The sequence below is a fragment of the Pungitius pungitius genome, chromosome 8 (genome assembly GCF_949316345.1).
Source record: "Pungitius pungitius chromosome 8, fPunPun2.1, whole genome shotgun sequence".
NCBI classification, from domain to species: Eukaryota; Metazoa; Chordata; class Actinopteri; order Perciformes; family Gasterosteidae; genus Pungitius; species Pungitius pungitius.
The window spans coordinates 13833584-13856309 of record NC_084907.1 but is presented as its reverse complement, the minus strand read 5'-3'; the positions used below and the strand labels follow the sequence as shown (position 1 = coordinate 13856309).

The following is a 22726-nucleotide window of genomic DNA, read 5'->3' as shown; positions in this document are numbered from 1 at the left end:
TAATATTATGTTTTTCATATTGACAAAATGTTAATTAATTCTTCTAAAATCTGAGATTAAATACTATAATGGGGGTTTCTACAAAATGTTTGGTTGAGATAGCTTAAGGTTCTCAATCTGAGCAGACTATATCGTAGCCGATAATTAATTATTCTGGGGTTGAATTGGATTTTTTATGGATGAAATCCCAAATTAATGTGGGATAGTGGTGATTCAACAGCTGTCTGTGTTTGTTGTTTGCCTCTGTCTCTTGGACATATATGTTCTCTATTACTGCATTGCTTAATACTTCATATTCACCTGCACCTTATTGTCTGCTGCTCCCCAGAAAGTAACTTTAAAGAACTTTAAAGAACTAACCTTGAAGTTGAAATATTAATGAAATAAGAGTAAAAAATATGGATTCTCAGGTCATGGAGAAGTGTAACAGCCTGCCAAATATCTTAGTCTTTCCATAACAACCCTTCTCCACTGGTGGTATAACCCACACAGGGTTTTGAAAACTCTAATTTTTCTAGAACAAAGACACATTCTTTGGGTAAAAAGAACAAGTTAGATGGAGGGGAGACGCAAAAGCTCCTTTGCTGAAAGTAATTGTATTCCTTCACTCCTATAAATTCTGCATCTTGACTTAAAGTAAGCCTGGTAAAAATATATATTTAAAACTACTTCACCGTCAACAGTGCCTTTAATTTACGTAAAGGTAAATTTCCTCCAGTTCCTTTACACTGACTTCGTTATTAGGAAAAACTGTTGGATGGATAGATGAGATAAATTCAATTCAATGTTCAATTCCTGACCCGGCGTAAACTGATGGAACTTAAAAAAAAAAGGGCCTGAGTCGTGGGTTTTTATTCCTCTGGGATCTCAACAGCGTGCCTCCGAAGAGAGGCAGAAGGGAGAATTAGACAGAGGAATCCCCTGGCACATCTGTCCATGCAGAAACATGGGGAAGGAACGCAAGACCACGAGGACTCAACGTCCCTGTGTGTCCCTGTGCGTAGCTGTGTGGAATGGAGTGTGAAAGCCTGGGATGTTGAGTCCCAGCTGTGCCCTCTGTCCCGGGACTCCGGTGAGGCTCAGAGGAACCCTTCCTCCGGGCCCTCTAGGCATTGAGGGCAATTCACAGCCAGAACGGGCTCAGCTAGACGCAGAGCTCCCCGATAAATAATGACCAAAAGCCACTGGCTTGGCACAGTGTCTCTAGTTTTTCCATTGCCCGGAACATACTTCTTTTTTTTCCGTTTTACACCACTTCTGATGCAAATCTCCAGCTGAATAACAAATACAGATTTGATTGTTAATCATGAAATGTTAAGGTAAACTAAATACTACAGAGCCATGAATAACACATTTGATTATCATATGAAATATTGAAGATGTTCTTTGCACCCTGAGGGAGAGGGCTCTCCTCATATGCCGGCACTCGTCAGCTCATCTCAGCAGTAAACACAACAGATTAAACACACAGAAGGCTTTTTACAGCACGAAAATGACTGGCTGTGATTTTTACCACCTGTGCCAGTTACATTAAAGGATCCTTTTAAGATCTGTCTGGAAATCTCCTAAAATGAATTAATTTCCTAAATTATTTTTAATTGCATCCAGTAATAGTATTGAGTATTTTAGTTTTTTGTCTCACGCATATTCTACTATAGTGCGGTTATCATCTCTCATGGTGTAAAAAAGATAAACCGGGATGTCCCTATCAATGTAGCGATGCACCATTAGTGGAGGAAATACAATTGCTGCAGTACATCATCTAGACCCTCCTATGAAATGAAGTGGGAATAGCATTCTTTTCCTGTATTATCAAATAAAGCTTTTCAATTAAAAAGCCCAATCAAAGGAAAAATCTCATCTCCATCTCTTTAAGGTTCTCAAGAGGAATGAAGCTACCCAAAAACAGCAGATTTATGTTTGAAGCAACAGTGCTGCAGTCATAATAAAAATAAAACAGGTGTGAACAGGAGCAATGCTATGCTCTGCATCCTGTTCTTCACACTCAAGCTAAAGACATCTCGAAAAATATTACTGCCAAGACAGATTCCTTGTCCTCTGCTCTTTTAAAGCAACATCCTGTAAATTATTAAAACCACTTAACAGATCATTCCTATTCAGTGCTGTCCCGTTTTTTTCAAAACTATTTCTGAATTAAGTAGAGAAGTCTGATGCTCAGGGGTAGGTTCAAACTGTCTCCTTTCCTTTGTTTATTACCATTATTACACATATCAAACATACAGATCTGATAGACAGGATATACAGGCTTAATGGTCGATTTAAAATTCATATTTACTTCTCAACACAGGACCTGAGCGCTTTGGTGCTTTAGTGTGTATTTCACATATAGATGTATGTTTTAATGAGCTGTTTCATATTTACATGACCATTGATTTTGCAAACAAATGTATCAACTATATGAATATTTCATAATTATCCATATATATCTTCATTAAATAAATTATTACTGTTACAGTAACTGTGTGTACAGTACAATACTATATGCCCACATAATTTGAATATCATTCAGGGTGAAAACCAACACCTTATGCCTTATGAAAATTGGATGCACCTGCTACAGAAACTATAATGCTCCACTGTATCCTGTGAGCCAAGAAAAAATAAATCTGTGCGAGATCAAAAATGAAGGAGCACATCAGTGACACATGGTAAGGAGTGGGTGAGTGAGGGGATAAAAGAGAAGAAGTAAGCAGTTGATTGACAGGAAAATAAGCAGATTATTTAACACCTCTCTCAATACCAGCTGTTATCCTGCTCCTCCCACCTTGTTGAACCTGCCTTTTATTCTGAAATACTGAAAAACTTCTTTTTTGACCACTGTCCCACACATTTTAATGAAAAATAGTGTTATTGTAAGCAAAATGTCCCTCAAACTGATCCCAAAGCTTACATAATACCAGTTGAGTTGCTTTAAACTTTTTGTTTTTTTGAACCTCCCACTTGCCACATTTGTATCAGCACTATCCATGAACAAACATGAACGACCAAAATATATGTCTCTGAAGATATCAATATTAACACTCGAGCTGTGTGTAGACAACATTTCTGGCAGCGGTGTGAAGTTATGAGGTACTTTTGATGGTTTTTAGGAATTCTCTCAACATTTTGGCAGTCTAAAACTATGTTTATTTACAGTATCTGTGGCAGAAAGGCAAACACAAATTACAGAGTATCACTGAGTAATATCTGTGAAATTCTCCCCTCTTTTCTTCCCCAGGTGCAGACAACCACCATGTGCATCTCTGTCAGTCTGAGCGGTTCGGTGGTGTTGGGCTGCCTCTTCGCTCCGAAGGTCCACATCATTCTGTTCCAGCCGCAGAAGAACATCAGCACTCTCAGAGTGGCCACCACCCGCTTCAGCGTCACCACTGGCCCGGGCTCCAGTTTCTCTCAAGGTACCACCTGATGCACAGCGGCATTGTTGCAGCTACTTCTGAGCTCATTGCCAAAAGCACTACTCAAAACTAAACGGAAATGTGAGGTTGTAACTTTATTCACAGTTACTTTAGTGTTTCTGCCATGTTTCTGTAACTCCTCTAACATTTGCTATTTTATCCTCTCTACCTTTTTCCAAATCATGGATGGTTCAGATCAGGCAAAACAGAAAAGATGAACTATTAGCCTGTGCCAATATTGCTCCATTAAACAACTAAATGTTCCACTCAATAAAATATAAAATATTTCTGTTGTTTAGATAAATCAGAGAAAAAGTCAAACCCAATGTGAATGTGAAATTATGATGTTAACACTTATAAAACAACATATGACTTAAATTCATGGAATTCATTACTAGATAATCATAACGCGGATTCATGTGTAGAAACTGTAACTCGATGAGAAAGGGTTCAGGGTTATGTGGAATAGTTTATATCCTGTAGCTATATTGGTTTTTAAAATAAAAAATAACTTATTTTTTTTACAATGCTTTGCAGCATCAGCCTCCAATGTTGTTCCAACAGTGTGTAACGGGCGAGAGGTGGTGGACTCCACAACGTCCTCCTTGTGAACATCAGCTGAGTTCCTCGGTCAAACATTGTAAACAGAGTTATATAATCACTAGTCCTGAATCAGGTGTCTCAGATATTAAAGAGGTCATACAGACGATTGTTCTGACTTTGTTGTCCTCGAAGTGCTGTGAGTACAATGTTTCAATTATTTTATTTGTTCTTTGACTCGTAGCGATTTGAAATGGGATACCAATAAAGTCGCATATAACCCTTGTTTTATTGAAGATTCAACTTGCAACAATGGAGTAAATTATAGTAAATCTGTTAAATGGAATATATACAAGACGTTTTAATGTAGACTTTGGTGAACCAGTTTGTGCTTTCTTGTAATTTATGTAAATAAAATGTGTTTTTTACTAATACTAAAAGTACTTGTCTGAATGTTTATTTGCAAATCATCATGAGATGCTTATCTTGACCCTGTAAACAGTGAGAAAAATTGAATTAACTTGTTAGATGTCATTAACAACTACCTGCATATTGGGAAGGCAAAAACATACATGTAATATACTGAATTAAATGCATGTATAGTACTTTTTGCCTTCATTGCGCAAATCACTCGCTTCTTTACTTTGCCTCACATTCACCTGTTCACACGACATCCGGAGCAAATATGCAGTTCAGGGTCTTGCTCTTTGACGCTTCATCGTTAGGACGGAGGGAGCCAGGATCCAACCATCAACCATGTGTGATGGTTGATGAGTGAATGCTTCTGCTCCTCCTCAGCCACAGCCGTTAAGTCAAATATATAAAGTATAAAGTATAAGTAAGTTCCTTGATTACTTAAAAATACATAGTGGTCATTTTGAAATCATTTTTGAAGCAATCTTGGTTTGAAACCAGAGCTGTTATATATGCTTCATCTACTGATATAGGATTAATAACATCTTTAGGCAGAGGCTTTGGAAAATAGACCTGTGAGCAATCAGTGATTTAACACTGCCATCTTGTGTCCAAATTGTTTGATCTAACGTTGCACTTAGCAGCCTGTATGTAAACATGAGGCTCGCTGTAAATAGATTATTTGCATCTGAATTGAATAGTATTGTGTAATTAGATTTGCTCGGTGGTCATCATCAAATTACTGGATGAAATTAACCAGGAACCGCATGAACTACAACAACTCACTGCAGTGATTGAAAGAAAAACAGTTTGAAATTGTGTATACGGTTAAAAGTAAAAAACAGTATGTAAAATAACTAATAAGTCAACTTTTACAAGTAAAGGCGTAAAGATGCATTTCATTCTCAAACGCTACCCAGCTGTGCGTTAATCATCACACTCCAGAGTGGCCTTCTCTGGTGTCTTTGTGCACTCAACAGAAACATCTTTTAAAGAAGAGGGAACATAGATGGATTTTAGGTTTACATTGGAATTAACAGTGATTGCACTGAGAAGTAAAGGAAGAATGCCTTTTCCTTATTCATTCCTTTTTGGACCTACAATGAATTAATACATATGTTGTAATAGGATAAAACAACTATGTGTGGAACTCTTCAAAGATGTATTGTTCAAAAAAATAACTATGTGCGGCAATGGAGAGAAATTCTTCAGATTCTTTTTTTCCTGGTTTTAAAGGAACAATACATGAGTCAAGGAGCTAGGTGGCGGTACTCGTTATATTTTACCGAGCTGCTGCTGCTGCTGCAAGAAGCGCAAACTACAGGCCGAGCAGCACCTCTTCCTACCGAATGGATATAAACTTCCCGGTTATCCGAGGCGCACCCTTTGGCTTCTTGTCATTCCGGTTATAGCCCCTGCAGCGACAAGGACGGTGTTTCTCCATTTCTCCACCCTGCCTCCCTGGCTGGCTGATATTATTAAAAGTTAAAAGGTGAGTTACAGGCCGTGTACCTTTTGATAATCCCTTTTACCGTAAAAAAACATAAAACAAAATCACGGATTTCTTGTTTTTCGTTTTAAATGAAAAACGGAGGTGAGGTTTTGTCGTTTTTCGTTTAGAACCAACAAACGGGACAGACTGACAACTTTTTATTCCGTTAATCCCTTTTGTGGTTTTGCCTATAAAGCGAAAATACGAAGCGTAGCCACTAAACCGGAAGTACGCAGATTTTCACACTAAGAATCAACGCATTGGAACGTTCGTATGCTAGAAATCCGTCTGCGGTGCCAGCGGTTACCATGGTAACACGAGGAGAAACGTTAGTTAATTAATACAAATAATCCTTTTTTAGCAGCAGTAGTTGAATACGCAATGATGTATTTTCATTAATCCGTGTATACAGCGATACTCATCTGTTTGATGGAATGTAGATAATACAGGTAATAATAGAGCTGATAATATAGTTACATATAGTTTATTCAAAGTGGTTTGTGGTCCCACACTCGCTGCTCATGGCTCTGATATTTATTTAACACATAATGTGTGGCATTTAAACCATACATTTAATTATATTTAACTTTTAAAGTTATTTATCCTTTATTACAGATGTATTTAATGCTGTTTATTTCATGTGATTTTTAAGGTTCATTCGCAACCATCGTTGTACACATCTTGTTTTATTTATTTAATTACAAAACCTCTTATGAAGAGACTTTTGGTTTCTTTATATTACACATGAAGAATAATTAACTTACATCATTATTTGTCACACTTCAATCCTGAATAGAATATTTAAGCTTAAGGATGAGAAGATCTAATGTTAAAGAATATTAATTCAGTTTTATTCAGATATGTTACTATTTTGAAGAAAATAAGCCTTAAATTATCACTGATTGCGTCCAGAGCCAGATTTTAGGGCAGCTTCTCGATTGCAGAGAGACATTTTGTTTGAATATCCCCAGTTACAGCGAGACTGAATGCATGTACCAACAAGAGGTGGACTCACTAACAAGAGTGTCACACTTTGGCACTAACAAAGCGCTCAGGACCAGGAAGCTGCAGAGATGGAATGTGCTACACTCAGATGTTAGTGTACTGCTGGACAGTGCTCTCACTCAATTGCTACCATTTTTGAAGATTCAAAAATGGTGGCAATGCCTGACTGGTGTCACAAGAAGACGTGTGAAATGTGAAATGATGCCTTGATCACCATGTTTCCCTGTTGGCGTGTTGTGCTCAGTGTTGGGTGTCCACCACACACAGCGTTTGGTCGCTGAGGCCAAAAAGTTCAGTTTTGGAGAGCATTCTTCCATTAGTTTCCTTTCTTCTACTAAAAATTACATTCCAGTGTCACTAAACTGCACTCTTATCTACATATTGAACATGTTTATTCTCTCAGTTCATGGTCACAGTTTGAAAAAACCCTCCTCCCAAATATGCTAAAGAGCAGGCTGTCTGTTGCAATGGTTCCCAACCCAATTCTAGCCTGACAGTGTCCATCCGTCCACAGCTCCAGAGGTCACTCTGAGGGTCACCTGAAAGGTAACATTGTAGAAATTAATTAATTTCTTTATTGTTCTTGTCTAGTGAGAAAAAATGTCTGAATGCCATACAAGTCATTTTCCTTAAACCAAAGCATTTGACCAACATTATTTCTCATCATCTGGGCTTAACCGTTCAATTTAGGATAGAAGTGTGACAAATAAACCAGAATGAATTAACCAAACTTCTCTATTCTAACCGTGACCATAACTGTCATTATTTATTGCTTAATAAACAACAAATGTTCCCTCTTCCAATATATAAATATAACAAGATGATTACAATAATGGTTCCAAATGAACCCTAAAAATCACATAAAATAAACCGCATCAAATATATCTGTAATAACTTATATTTAACTGTTCATGTTATTTATCTAACATATAATTAAATCTATGGTTTAAATACACATATTCTTCCACATACTGGTGGAGATGTGAACACGTATAGAACGTCCGCACATGGCGGCCATATTGGTAGGGGGAGCTCGCTCACCCATAACGTTGTGTTGGTAGTGGTACATGTACTTTAAATAATAATAACTTGACTCAACTGATTTTTAAACGGTGTGGTTTGTTATAAACGTCAGAGATGTAGTTATGACACTATGTACTCATGAATAATGTTCTGTTTAATGTCATTTTCATATGAAAACCCATGGTTATAATTATAATTAATTAATACATCTCTGTGCAGGGTGGGGATTTCAACCTGCAGCATTTCTCGATGTATATTTGTAAAGGAAAATCTTGGACCAATTTTATAACATTATTCTATTTTTTAGAACATAACATCATTATTTATTGTATGTATACAGTGTCATAACCACATCTCTGACGTTCATAACAAACCAAACCTTTTAAAATTGGTTTAAAATTGAGGAAGTTATGGTTATTTCAAAAGTGCACTTATCACTACCAACACGATGTTATGGTGACGGGCTGCCCCTGCCAAGATGGCCGCCATGTGCAGAGAATCGACTCCGTTGGCCGGCAACGCAGACGAGACATCTCGCCTTCTTTTTTAAAGCTTTTTATAAAATATCGCGCTACGAGCAAATCCCCAAAAGGGATTAACGGAGTAAGAAGTTGTCAGTTGCCTCGTTTTTTGGTTCTAAATGAAAAACGAGAGAATGACTGGCCACTTACGTTTTTCTCATTTTTGACTTAAAACAAAAATGGAGAAACCAGTGTTTGCGATTTATGGTTTTTAAAAGGGACTATCAAAAGGTACACAGACCGAGGGGGAAATTTCTAAAGCTTCCTTGTTCCGAATCACACCATTGTTGCATTATTGTGTGTTTATAGTTAATACCTGTGCCTGTATATTGCATGGAGAATCCCTAAATTTGTTTTGGTGAACAGCTGAATATGGTTTACTGCCAAGTGAAGGTGTATCTGACAATTTCTCCATAGGGTGTTCTGTAGGGATCATGGCACCAAAGAGGAGAGCTGCCTCTGGTGCCAAGAGAGGTGGCAAAAAGGTAAAACAGGAGCCCGAAGCACAGGAGCCCAAGGATGCACTCACCTCTGCTAAAGAGGCCCTTTTGGCTGCAGGTCCCCAGGTAAAAGGCAAGAGGAATGTAGATGAGCACTGCTCACTGCAGAGCTCCGGGGAGGTAAGCAGGATGCTGCATAACATTAGTATATACTCATCTGAGTACACGTTATAGGGTGTTCTGCTATCATATTTAATGACAACAATTTTTTTTGTTCCGTTGTTTTCACCAGGTACATGAGGACTATGACTGTATGCTCAATCAGACCAACATTGGCAACAACAATAATAAGTTTTATGTCATTCAAGTTATTAAAGACAAATCCTGTTGCTATACTTGGACCAGATGGGGTAGAGTGGTAAGTTTGTTCTGGAACAGATTCCCATTTAAAAGACCTGCCATATTATGTTTTTCACTGCTTACACCCATTTATTATATTCAAAATATTAGCAACTGTTATATTTGTACACTGGGATGAAAACATCTATTTGAGTCTGAAGGGTAAGCTTCAATTCGGATTGCCTTGTCTTTAATCTAAATACAGGGGGAAGTGGGACAATATAAACTTAACACATTTAACGAGTCCGAGAAGGCTGTCAAGGACTTTGAGAAAAAGTTCAAGGACAAGACCAAGAACAACTGGAGTGATCGGTCAAATTTTGTGTCTCACCCTGGGAAGTACACCCTCATCGAGGTGGATGGAGAGCATGATGCCGAGGTCAAGGTAACATAAATGCACATCACATCAGCATTTCAAATGAGAACAAGAGACTTAGTTAAACATGTCGATAACCAACTTCATCAGAGAAAATTGTTTTAATCCTAAAAAAACTCACCGTACCGTATTCATATTTTAGGTGGACACTGTCGATGGACAAGTCGCAAAAAAGGTCCAAGCTTGCACTCTTGATGACGCAACCAAGAACCTCATCCAACTTATTTTCAGCAATGACATGTTCAAGGAGGCGATGGAATGTATGAACCTAGGTGGGTGTGCCTCAGTTTAACAACCCTTAAACACAAACAGGTGAGTGCAGTCGGCAAAAGGTCAATGCACAAAATACCTGTCCTGTACCCGACCCAACCGGTTGGGTTAGAGGGCCTGTGGGAGGAGGGATTAGATACGCAAAGGTAAACCGATTAATTGTCTGCCAATCAATCAACCGGCAACTATTTTAATATTTGATGAATGGGTTGACATAGAAGAAGTGAAGAGTCTCTGCAACCCTTAGTGGGACACTTAATTCCCAAAGGATTTTGCTTTTTGCACTTAAAGTTTGATTTCAGTGCTGCTTGGAAATGTTGGAAACTCTGAGATCAAAGGGTTCAGAATGTAACGTGTAAATGATTAATCATTGCCACAAACACAAGGTGAAGTTTGCATTTACACAATGCATCCCCTTATCTCATCTGTGCCTTTGGCTTTGCCAATGTAATCACTGCTTAGGAAAAACACGTTTTGAAGTAATTGCAGTAGTAATCTTGACCTTTAAATAGGCAAAATACATGCTGAGATATATTTCCTTGCCAAAAACCAAAAAAAAGATATTTGTATTATTGGATTTATGTTCTTTTTCATATTGTATGTTACACAGATATCAAGAAGATGCCTCTGGGTAAACTCAGTAAGATTCAGATTGCAAAGGGCTTTGACGTGTTGGAAGAGATTGAGGCAGCAATAGACAAAAAAGGTGGAAATATAAAAAAACTGGAAGAACTTTCCTCGAAGTTCTTCACCACAATCCCACACAACTTTGGCCGGACCAGACCGCCAACAATCAACGACAAGGAGATAGTGGAGAAGAAGAAAGAGATGCTAATGGTGAGATTTGTTGAGATGAGCCGTCTGTCGCTGTTTTCTCAGTCATAGGGTGACTCTGCTTTCACACGCTCTGTAAAGGTGCTGGCTGACATTGAGCTCGCCCAGACTCTCAAATCAGAGACTGAAAAGTCTCAGGAAGAGATGATAGAGACAGTTCCTCATCCTCTAGACCAGGACTACCATTCCCTCAAATGCAGCCTCACACTAATGGACAAGAACTCCGATAGATTCAAGGTACTGTGTCAAAAGGGATAATATGGTCAGATCATCTTCCATTCTTGTTCTCCTCCTGTTCACCAGTACTATATTTTTCTCATTCAAAGATCATAGAAAAGTACATGAAAGAAACTTCAAATGGCTATCGGAATCCCCAAATCGTCAATGTGTGGGAAGTCGATCGAGAGACTGAGGTATGAAGATTTTATTTTGTGTGGTATAGGAGACTGAAGTCCTGTGCTCTTACACACACACACGTTGCCCATTGCAGGGAGAACGGTTCGGCAAGAATGACGCTCTGGAGAACCGCCGTCTGCTGTGGCACGGCACCAAGATAGCGGTGGTAGCAGCTATCCTGAAGAGTGGTCTGAGGATAATGCCACATTCAGGAGGCCGTGTTGGCCGCGGTATCTATTTTGCATCTGAAAACAGCAAGTCTGCAGGTTACGGTGAGTATGGAGGAAAAGAAAGGGAATGAATAAGGGCATTGAGTGCAATTACAACCAAAAGATGATTAGTTTTAACATTTAACCTTTTTTCTGCACGTATTTTAAGTTGAGACCTCTAAAAACACTGGAGTGATGTTTTTGAGCGAGGTTGCCCTCGGCAAAGAATTCACCATCACTATGGACAGATCCTCCCTCAAAACCGCTCCGGCAGGCTACGATAGTGTGGTGGCACGAGGATCCGTGGAACCAGGTACAATTCTTAATAGATACTAGAAAATCTTGCTTTAAAGTGTTCTGCCAATATATTTGAGCGTCTGTAGGTAGCTAAGTGACTTTTCTGCGCCTTCTATTTTGCAAACCGTAAAACCTGGATACAATGCACTTCTGTACAACTGCTAACTATATATGTTAGTTTTGCCGTGCATGTCACGTTTACATTTTCATTAAATGTGTAAACGTCTTCTAGATGTTTTCACAGCTTTGCTTTCAAATGACACACTACACTAACATACACCAGCTCTAGACTGAGTAGCTTACCCTTTACATACCGCATAATATAATTCAAGTAGTTAACACTGATGAGATAAATAAATAAGTAGACAAAAAGTAAAATAATACTCTATGTATAGATATGTTTATAGTTTAAAATGCTATTTGTAGCTCATACTTAAGCACTTAAAAGCTGTGCAATTTGCATGCAAGTAACTCAATTTGTAACAAGTAGCAATTTATTTTCAAGATCATGTCATCTAAAAAAAGAAAATCTACATTGTTACTTTTTATTACCAGTTAACCCAATATTGCAAAATAACATACTTGATTTGAGTCATATCTTGGGGTAAGTTTGCTTAATCCTGTGTTGTCAGATCCATCCAAGGACACCTACATCACCTTTGAGGGCAAGCAGGTGGCTGTGCCTCAGGGTAAGGCTGTAGATCAGCCGCAGTTCTCAAACAGCAGCTTCAGCAACAGCGAATTTCTCATCTACAAAGAGAGCCAGTGTCGCCTTCGCTACCTGCTGGAGCTCCACATGGATTAACTCAACTTGAGGAAAGAATCCGGTCCTCTGAAGGAAAATATTAACTAAAAGGCTTGTCTCTGCTGGTTTATATGTACCCTAACATGATTTATACGGGCTAGATGACTTTTCTGCGTCTTGTATTTTGCAAACCGTAAAACCTAGATACACTGCACTTCTGTACAACAGATAACTATATACGTTTTGCCGTGCATGTCACGTTTACATTTTCACTTCATTAAATGTGTAAACGTCTTCTAGATATTTTCACAGCTTTGCTTTCAAATCACACACTACACTTACAAGTTTACTACTATGTTATATTTGGCATCCCAGCTCTAGACTGAGCGCTTACCCTTTACATACCGCATTATATAATTCAAGTAGCAACACTGATGACATGAATAAACATAGTAGACAAAAAGTAAAATAATACTATGTATAGATATGTTTATAGTTTAAAATGCTATTTGTGGCTAATACTTGAGCACTTAAACATCTAATGTGCACAGAAAGTGCTCCTGCTATGCAAAGTAATGTAACAGGTTGGTCATGATAAACTCTGTTATAAATGCCACCATTTGGTGTCAGTAATGCGCTTCAGAATGTACTTGTCTCCAGTTTTGCAATAAAACCTTATTTCAACCAACAGTTAATGAATAGACTCAAACCTTCTTGTTGCAATGTTTTTGATCTTTTGTATATGTCCCCATTGGACTCCTAGGCTTTATAGCACTGAAGGAGTTGATTTAAAAAAAAAAAATTCTCAGCAGATTTTGGTGTCTTGAATATTTCAGAAGTGACTGTCCGTCACTTTATTAAGAACCAGAAGTTTGTCTGAGCGCTGTTCCACGTTCAGGTCATTGGTTTATTGCAGTTCAGCCTACCTGCTGCTGAGAGAGTTTTTGTACCTTGTTTTTTTTTTCAATCTGAGATTAAATTTTAGATTTCTCCAGGCTGTTTAACTGCTTGGTCGGAATGTGAATCTTAAAGTCCGTAAGATTGACTACAGTTCATGTACTGTTTGAGGAGACGTTGGCAGGCTTTGAGGATACGTATGTGCTATAATATGAGCGGTCCAATTCTCTTTGATATAAATAATGTTACTTACGTAGAGCGACAGAATTGGGTGGACATTAGGACCAAGGGGAGACTGGGCTTACGGGACGAGGGACAGTGGAGTGTGTGTCCATTTGAAACCCACAAAAAAGAAGAAAAACACAATCGCACACAATACAATGTGTGACAGTCACTGCCATACACAGGACCGGAATGAGAGTGCTACTGGAGGATGGGGAGAAAAGAGAGAGAGAGAGAGGAAGCATCATTTATCATGAAAGGTCCACATGGAATCCATATTTCTTTCACTAAATGTATACGCATAAAGCTGTCTGCGTTAACTGGACCTGACGATATGGATATACAATTGGAGGATTGACTATTTTTTCTATTTTTTTAAATTTTAATAAAACAACTGTTCAGGCCTACTCTTTCCAAATACATGTGAGATATGTGGAGCTTTGTAAAGTCAAACACCTGGTTAACCTGTTTGTTCTGAACTTACATAAACACAGAGCATCATGGGTAAGTCAATTCATACATTATTATTTTTTTAAGTGATCTTTGTTAAGCGCATACATTATTTTATGTTAAATACATTTTACCACATAATTATGGCAGTATTAAATCATTAAATTGTTCGCTGTGGATCAAATGAATGCAATATACTTTTGTTTTGACTAATATTTGAATAGTCTCTTTGGAAAAAGCAAACTCAATTTCCCAGGAACAGACTGACAGATTAAAAAGGAAAATAAATTGTTGTCTGAGAAATTGCATAAAAAGTGTATTTGTTTATTTAAAGATAGCATTTAGTCAGCTAATACTTACATTTTCTTAACGTAACAGCGTTTCTCACTAAGAAATACATTTTATTAAACTATTTTTCCCGCCCATACATTCAACAAAACTCCTACACAGATACAAACTCTCCTTTTTCAATGAGTTGGACTCCAGAGGAAGAACTCACAGGTTTACTGTCAAACACATCCATTTGACAGCAGTTGGGTCTAAAACGGCTGGTAGTGAACAGCTCAGACGACTGTCCTCCAAACTCCTATCTTCGACATCACAGTGGCCCTCAAGGTGGACAATACTGATGTCACATAAACAAGCCCGGCATTACTGTATTTCCTGTAAACTGTTTGTAGCTTACACACAAGTGTATCTGTTTACACTTAAAACATGTAAGCCAAGAGGTTTAGTTGGAAGTAGAATTCAGAAGTCAGAAGTTGAGTTATGAATTATTTTTCAAATCACAAATGAATCGGTCACGTATGCAAATACTATATGGACTATATGGCTACTTAAATACAACTTAAATGTTTATTAATAAAGTGTTTTTTGTTTCTCCTTAACATAGGGCATCTACAAATGAAGGCATCTGAAATGGAGGATTTTGTATGAAGAATGGCAGATAGGACTGTTCCCATGATAGCCTCTGTGTCAAATCCCTCACCAACTAATCTCACCGCGTCCCTATGGGAGCCCAATCCTACAGTCCCTGCCGACGTGGGCGTTGTCACAAGCTCGCAGTCTCAGATCAAAGACCTTTTTGGGTTGTTCTGCATGGTGACCCTTAACCTCATTGCTCTGTTGGCCAACACTGGTGTGATGGTGGCCATTGCTCGTGCGCCTCACCTGAAGAGGTTTGCTTTCGTGTGCCACCTTTGTGCCGTGGACCTGCTGTGTGCCATCCTCCTCATGCCTTTGGGCATCATATCCAGCTCAGCGTTTTTTGGCACTGTTGTTTTTACTATTCTGGAGTGCCAGGTTTATATTTTTCTCAATGTTTTCCTCATTTGTCTCTCAATTCTAACCATCACGGCCATCAGTGTGGAGCGTTACTTCTACATCGTACACCCCATGCGCTATGAGGTCAAGATGACCATCAACCTCGCTATTGGTGTCATGCTCCTAATCTGGGTCAAGTCAGTCCTCTTAGCTTTGATTACCCTGTTTGGATGGCCAGCTTATGGACACCACAGCTCTATTGCTGCGGCTCACTGCTCTCTTCATGCCAGCCACAGCCGCTTAAGAAGTGTGTTTGCTGTTTTCTTCAGCGTTATTTGTTTCTTGGTTCCTGCAGTGGTTATCTTTGTTGTTTACTGTTCCGTGTACAAAGTCGCTCGTTCTGCAGCCCTGCAGCATGTGCCTCCAGTGCCAACGTGGGCAAATGCAAGCCTTGCTAAGAACCGCTCGGACTCCATCAACAGCGAGACCACCATGATCAGCACCACCCGTACTCTGCCTCAAAGGCTGTCTCCAGAAAGGGCCTTTAGTGGAGGAAAGGCTGCACTTACCTTGATATTAATTGTGGGTCAGTTCTTTGTTTGTTGGTTGCCCTACTTCATCTTCCACCTGCAGATGTCCCTGACTGGCTCCATGCACAGCCCTGGGGACTTAGAGGAGGCCGTCACCTGGCTGGCCTACTCCTCCTTTGCAGTTAACCCGTTCTTCTACGGGTTGTTGAACAGGCAGATCAGAGAAGAACTGGTCAAGTTCCGGCGCTGCTGCTTGACCCAGCCGGCGGAGTTTGGGACATCCAGCCATGAGGGCTCCCTTCAGGAGAACTTCCTTCAGTTCATCCAGAGAAACAGCAGCTCAGCTGAAACCACATCCGGAACTGCAAAATCCCATCACAGAAACACTGTGGATCCGAGCAATAAGCTCCCTGGACAAATACCCGAGGACCGCCCATAGGCATTGACCAACAGGACTTGTTGACCAGAGTGCTAAAATGTAGACCATACAAGTTTTTATGTAAGACAACCATTTCTTCCCAAAATAATAGGTTGACATGACAACGTGACTTTTTTCAAAGAATTCTAACATGCCTATTAGTACATTTAAATTGTTATTGGTCACTTAAACAATTTATCCTATCAAGACTGGCTATAAAGGGATTCCTTATTTTATTGAGAGGACACAATCTTTGTTTTGTGCAAATAGAAACAATCAAAACACTGGATTTGGATAATTCATACTTTTGTTTTTGTTGTTTCTATTGCAAGAAACATTGAGTGTGAATTTTGTCTACCACCATTTACTGCTTTAAGGGACCCCTCTGTTGCCAGTGGGGACAGCCGATACAATTACAACCAATAATTTGTTCAAAGAACGTTTTTGGCAGTGTGGGCTGGTGCCAAGTCCTGCTGGAAAGTCAGCATCTCCATAAAGCTTGTCTGCTGAAGGAAGCATGAAGTGCTCTAAAATGTCCTGGTAGACGGTTAAGTTGAATTACTGAAATAAATGAACTTTTGCACGATATTCTAATTTTTCGAGTTTCACCTGTACTTCTTGCCCATTATAATGCCCGATGACTGCTGAGAATTTTATGTTGAGTTGCTATCGTTGTAACGTAACAAGAAATTGAAATAATAATGGATGGCCCTGTGTGCATTTATACTACCTTTATTGATTTTAATGTCAAAGAAAATGTAAGGTCTGTCAACACTAAAAGATCACAAAGGATATTTTAATGTAATATTAGTGTAATTCTATGTAAATAGGAACAATTTGCATTTTACAAAAACCTAAACTGGTTACACTGTTTTCTATTTTGCACTTCAATAGCTATGTATATTCAAATGTTACATTTGTGACTGAATTTTCTTTAGTATTGGGGGTAAATGTAGCAGTGCAGTTGAATAACTAACACAGGGAAACGCGAGGGACAATAACACAGAGTGTGCAACAGATGTGCTGATAGACGGTGAATGTCATCTGCCACTGTCGTCATGGAAATGGAGTGAGTCTGTGACTCACATAGCAGAAAGCACTTTAAGACTAGATATTTGCTGTCACTTTAAATTCAACTGATCTACTAATTCTGCCTGTTTGTACACACACAATGATTAAGATGTCAATTAAGTGAATAGAGGATGAAGTGAAGGTACAAAAATGGACTGAAATAATGGTGGCACGGATAGTAAGGCAGAGACAGTGAATTTACAAAGCAAATCACTATTGAGCATTGATGATGCTTTTTTATGGCCTTTGCTGTGTTTCACAAACAGTGGCCGGGGCAAATAAAGCATAGAGTGATCGAGGCACGTAACTGCAAACACCATTTTGCTGTATGGCTGTAACTAACAGGAGCATACACCACTCTTAGATAACTGCGATTGTGTTCTTAATACTTGTGATGTATACTGCACTCGCTCTCTCACCGGGATATGTAGACATGACACAGCAACATCCTGTGAGACTTTTTCTTATCAATTCATATGTTTGTTTCTCTCTTTGTCTCCTGTCATTCAGATTTTTTTTTTCCCCATGAATGTCTAGCCATTAAACAATGATACCAGCAGGCAATTTTGACATTATTCATCCACATTTCAAAAGTGCACACTGAGATTTGAATTCAATGAGGGGATAGTGCAAGCGGGGATTGTGAGAGAACGGCCTTTGTATTGACAGAGTGAAAATTGTGTTTTAAATGTGTAGGGTTCCCTTAATTCTTGCAACATTGGAAAAAAAGAAAACCAATACTTGTATACTTATATGACCATGAGTGAAAAACAGATGCTGATATTTTCCTCTTCTTCTTTACTAAAAAACAACCAAGCATGGCCAACAGAGTGCGCTACACACCAGCAAATTCTCTTTCTCCCTTTTACAGGGAGTAGTAGTTTAAACATTTTAAATACGAAAAGTTCTAAATGTTAACAAACAGTGACATGGCTTATGTGCTCTTTGATAAGTGTCCGGTCATTGTCTTTTCAATATGGATGAGGACTGAATGCATATTGGATGTTTTTTGCCAGGTGGATGCACTTGGTCAATATTGTTGCTCATTTCAACCTGTTGATGAAACATTTTGTAGAGTTATTTCACTTTTAAAAAGAGATCTATTTTGTTTTCTTTCTGTACTATTTGTATTGTTATGCACTGAGGTGTGAGGTTCTTGCTAAGAGGTAAAAGGTCAACACTTTTAGGTAATCAGGAAGGGCAGATGTTAGGTGAAACCATTTTCACATTGTTATGTGGCTGCATAGTAAGGGTAAGCGTTACTAATAATCACTACAAAACACGCTTGAAAAACCAGCGGACCTTCAGTACAGTTCTTAAAGTAGTATGCAGTACATCGAACTACAAGGTTTGTTTGTGTCTATGGGCTTTGTATATCTGGAAAACCGTTAATCTGATCTACTTCCCACTTGAAGGATGTATGGCCGGAAACCCAAGGACATGGAATGTGCAATGTGGTGCAACCTGGAATCGCAGTACGGTCAATATTAATAAACTTGAATTAACAGGCAAACAGCAATCTGTGCAGAACCTAGGGATGGAGCCTCAAGGGTCGATGCAATAAATCATGGATGTAGTACGTGTGAAAGCCCACGGCAGCTAATTGAAAGCAGTTTACTTAGCTACATTTAATGCTGGATTAATTAATGTTGGATGGATGCACTATCCAAACTATTTTTCAGCAGCAGAAGCTAAGAGTAAACCCACTACTTTATTCCACGCCAGATTTGTGTAACAAATGTGATTAAAAAAAATCATAGAATAGAATAGAAAGGTTATAGAATAGAATGTCATACAAATTCAAATTTAAAATGTCTATAAAAGTATGTCATTAAAAAATGAAAATAATAAAAAATCAAATAAATGGTCATTTAAGATGATAAGTGTAATTTCGGGAGCAGGACGCATCTTCTGGTATTCCAGCTCAACCCGCTCTTCTTTTAGAAATTACAAATTTGCCTCAGAGGGCTTTACAATCTGTTCACATGTAACATCCTCTGCCCCAAAACCCTCATATCGGCACAGGAAAAACTCAGCAAATAAATGAAAAATCCAAAGGGGGAAAAACATTTGAAGAAACCTTAGGGAGAACGTCAGAGGAGGGATCCCTCTCCCGGGATGGACAGACTGCAATGGATGTCATGTGTACAGAATCAACAATGTAAAAGATGTACAATACATTCAATTCCTATAACAGAATAGATACAAATAATTGCAAGTAGCAGAACAAGTGTACGGCAGGACCACTGCAGGGACAACCTCCATCAGATAGAACCACCACCCACAGAGGCTTCTGTGGGAAGGGAGAGCTTATTTTAGTAAAGGGTAATGTTGGCTTATGATGACAGTAATATGAATCTTATTTAAAATAATGATGATGATGATGATGATGGCAGCAGCAGGTGTCGGGAAGGCCACAGCAGGAGTCAGGACCAGGGTCCAGACTGATCTATGATATACGGAGACCTGCTAGGCGAGAAAACACAAAAAACTCCAGGGAAAGAAGCTGAATTAGTGATGTGCATTAATAAAACGTGGATTATTGTAGAAGGAGTAAGAGTGAGAGAGGGGCTCGGTGTGTCCTAAATTCTATTCTTGATTTAACAGGAAGCCAGTGCAGAGAAGTGACTACAGGAGTGATATGATCCCATTTCTTAGTTCTTGTTAATACATGTGCTGCAGCATTCTGAATCAACTGGAGAGGTTTAAGCGGTTTTCAAGAGCAGCCTGATAACAGAGAATTACAGTAATCCAGTCTAGAAGTAACAAATGCATGAACTAGTTTTTCTGCATCACTTTGAGACAGGAAGTTCTTAATATTCGATATATTACGTAGATGAAAAAAGGCAGTCCTTGAAGTCTTCTTTACATGAGAGTTGAAGGACATATCCTGGTCGAAGAGAACTTAGGTCCCTCATAATGTGTTTCTATGTTGTTGCCTGTCTTGGCACTTTCCTGGTTAAATAAAGGTTTAAATAAAAAAATAAAATATTTCTACTAATTACCATTTCTCACCTATTCCCAAGTTACCATTCATCTCCAAAATGCAACTAGACTTGCTGCCTGTATCACAATGGTTTTAAAAATAACTGTAGCAACCTTTATAATTTATAATAATAATAATTTATAATTAGCAGGGGTGCGTCTGCAGTTCACTTTAGCTGCCTGATATACTGACGTTACAACCGGACTCTTTGACTCGTCTCTGGATTCAACAAGTGATGAGAGGTTCTCCACAACACTGTTAAAATGCTAAATAAGTGCTACGATGTCAAGTACAGCTGTTTTTAATGTATCAATACAGTCAACTCTGTCCTCTTGACGAGACAACATTATTTAATTAGAGTGTCAAAATACTCTCCCTGTCATATTCCGTCAAAGAAAGAAGTAAAGGTTCTTGATTGGTGATGGCATTTGTCATGCAGGTCATAATTAGATTTTACACGTAGTGGGTAATATGAAAAATGACAAGCCTTCAAAAGTTAATAAAGGCATTCCTCAAGCAAAGCCCACTATGTTACATCTGGGTGTCAGTGAATATCCGGCAGAGCAGTAAGCCCTTTTCTTGCTACGCCCGGCTCATCCTTTATATTTCGAATGACTACAGCCGCCGACAGAGCCAAGGCACAGCTCAACTTATTGGAAATGGAGGACTAGGGATTAGACCAATGGAACTAGTGGATGTCAAAGTGAATAGACAATCTGAAGATCTGAAATCCAACCACATGCACGCAAAGCCTCTCCTTGTGGAGTCAGACCCTGTTTGTGCAGACTTTGAATCTACCTCATCATCTCCCTCCTTCTGGCAGTGCCCATCTCACTGGCAGCAGGCATCCTCTTTGATTTGATCAGCTTCCTTCCTGTCTGGTAGGACTGCTGTAACACTGAGATTATATAGGCTTTAAGTATTAACGCCTTCACTGGTAAATGAAGATTATTCAGTACATGAATAAGAAGGTTACCAAACCCTTTTACTACTACACATTGTCCCTCAATGAGAGTATTTCTAGGAGTGCAGAGGAAATGTTATGTTTTATCAAAAAGAAGCTCATGTTTTTCATCCCTCTCTGTGTCTCTCCAGGTTAATAATGCCATGTCTACAGCTCCTCCTCATCAACATGCAAAGGGTCCAGACGGTGTTGGACAGCATACTGAACACTCTCATTAGACCCTTGTTTATCAGTGTTGGAAAGAGCTGCGGTCGAATCAACATTCATCTGGAAAAAGATGATTTGTACACACATTGTGTGTACATATTTGGTTAAAAATGAAAAAAATGATAACAGGTTGCTAATTCCATACAGGTTTTAAATGAGCATAATTGCATTTGATTACCTTGTATAATTGCTCACAATTTGTCGCTTTTGTGATTATGTTGATGTATAATCCTAAACCAGTACCTGAACAGGCATGTGTTGATATATTATGTGAAGTGCATTTATTTTAAATTCTATTAAAGTAGAAAATGGCAATGCCATGTGTAAGAATCACTGTGATTAAATATAAATAAATTAAATAAACACAGAAGATTCTGACAGACAGAAAAACTTGCACAATGCAACATAATAGTCTGTAAATATCAAGTGTGGAATTGCAATGTTGTTATTGAAGTAATGATTTTAAATGAGTTTAATGAAATCAAATTAGTGATATTAATTAAATGATATGACATTTAAATTTGAATGTAATTCATTTTCATTTTTACTGCATCACAACAATAGTCATAATATTAACAAATGTAAAACTCACTTGCAGCATATCGTATATACAATATTGTATCCCCTTTCAAACCAATAATGCCGTTTTTGCTTTCTAACCATGAATTGTGATGACAATTTTCTTTTTAAATTATAAAGCCAATGACAGCACAACATCATACATCACACATACGCCACATTCCCATATTCAAGAACAGTTTAAGTGCAGGTAAGCAGTAGACTTCTATGTGGTGGCTGTGCAAAACCCGCAACTGCACGCTAAGCACAAAAGTAATGAAATCCAGTAGCAAAGTATAGTCATTATATATCCAATCTAACTATTAATGCACTCGTTTGCTGCTTCAACACTTCCAAAATCACACCAATCTAAGTCAAGTTCACGTGCCAGCAATAAGAAAACCCGCTTTGTGTCTGGCGCCTGCAGTCAAGAATAGCCAAAAATGCCACAAGCAAAGAGCTTAACTCCTTGTGCACAAGTACTCGATTGACATCTTTCACTTCACATAAGTGTCGTTGGAAGTAGTGATGAGCAGTCATTGACTTGTTTTAGCACCAGTTTCTCAATCGGTCCGGGCTCAACTTCTGGGAGATCCTCCTTGTGGCAGTGGCAAGCAACGGCAAGTGAGTGGTGGAGTATGTGCAACTTTTAATTTGTCAGGTGGAGTTACCTGGTGTGTAATGTAAGGTGGCTTTCAATCAATCATACAGATACGATGTACTGAGATATTAAGATGTCGATGGACATATTTTACTACCTTTGGATAGAGCCACACCCTAACC

At 38.7% G+C, this 22726-nt stretch overlaps 3 protein-coding genes across 4 annotated transcripts in view; all 3 read left to right on the top strand.

Moving 5' to 3' along the window:
• grm2a (glutamate receptor, metabotropic 2a) overlaps positions 1–4390 on the top strand; it is a 28582-nt gene extending 24192 nt beyond the window's left edge. For both annotated transcript variants that reach the window (XM_037491160.2, XM_037491159.2), the window contains exons 6-7: positions 3239–3416; positions 3954–4390. In XM_037491160.2, the coding sequence (XP_037347057.1) occupies positions 3239–3416; positions 3954–4027 (252 nt within the window). In that variant the 3' untranslated portion in view covers positions 4028–4390. The remainder of the gene's footprint in view (positions 1–3238; positions 3417–3953) is intronic.
• Positions 4391–5670: 1280 nt separating this feature from the next.
• On the top strand, positions 5671–13113 carry parp3 (poly (ADP-ribose) polymerase family, member 3). The gene is made up of 11 exons (XM_037490883.2): positions 5671–5862; positions 8829–9031; positions 9144–9269; positions 9456–9635; positions 9769–9898; positions 10507–10733; positions 10812–10967; positions 11057–11143; positions 11221–11398; positions 11505–11648; positions 12265–13113. The coding sequence occupies exons 2-11, from the start codon at positions 8846–8848 to the stop codon at positions 12435–12437; spliced, it is 1587 nt and encodes a 528-aa protein (XP_037346780.2). The 5' UTR covers positions 5671–5862; positions 8829–8845; the 3' UTR covers positions 12438–13113.
• Positions 13114–13239: 126 nt separating this feature from the next.
• Positions 13240–18974, top strand: gpr61l (G protein-coupled receptor 61-like). Its single transcript, XM_037490884.2, has 2 exons — positions 13240–14000; positions 14839–18974. The coding sequence occupies exon 2, from the start codon at positions 14886–14888 to the stop codon at positions 16176–16178; it is 1293 nt and encodes a 430-aa protein (XP_037346781.2). The 5' UTR covers positions 13240–14000; positions 14839–14885; the 3' UTR covers positions 16179–18974.
• Positions 18975–22726: the final 3752 nt, after the last annotated feature.

Excerpts from the sequence above, each read along its gene's own strand:
- parp3 (XM_037490883.2), top strand. The coding sequence starts at position 8,846 with ATGGCACCAAAGAGGAGAGCTGCCTCTGGTGCCAAGAGAGGTGGCAAA. Across the intron at positions 10,968-11,056 it reads AGAACTCCGATAGATTCAAG|ATCATAGAAAAGTACATGAA; the intron begins GTACTGTGTCAA and ends TCTCATTCAAAG. Across the intron at positions 11,144-11,220 it reads AAGTCGATCGAGAGACTGAG|GGAGAACGGTTCGGCAAGAA; the intron begins GTATGAAGATTT and ends TGCCCATTGCAG.
- gpr61l (XM_037490884.2), top strand. The coding sequence starts at position 14,886 with ATGGCAGATAGGACTGTTCCCATGATAGCCTCTGTGTCAAATCCCTCA.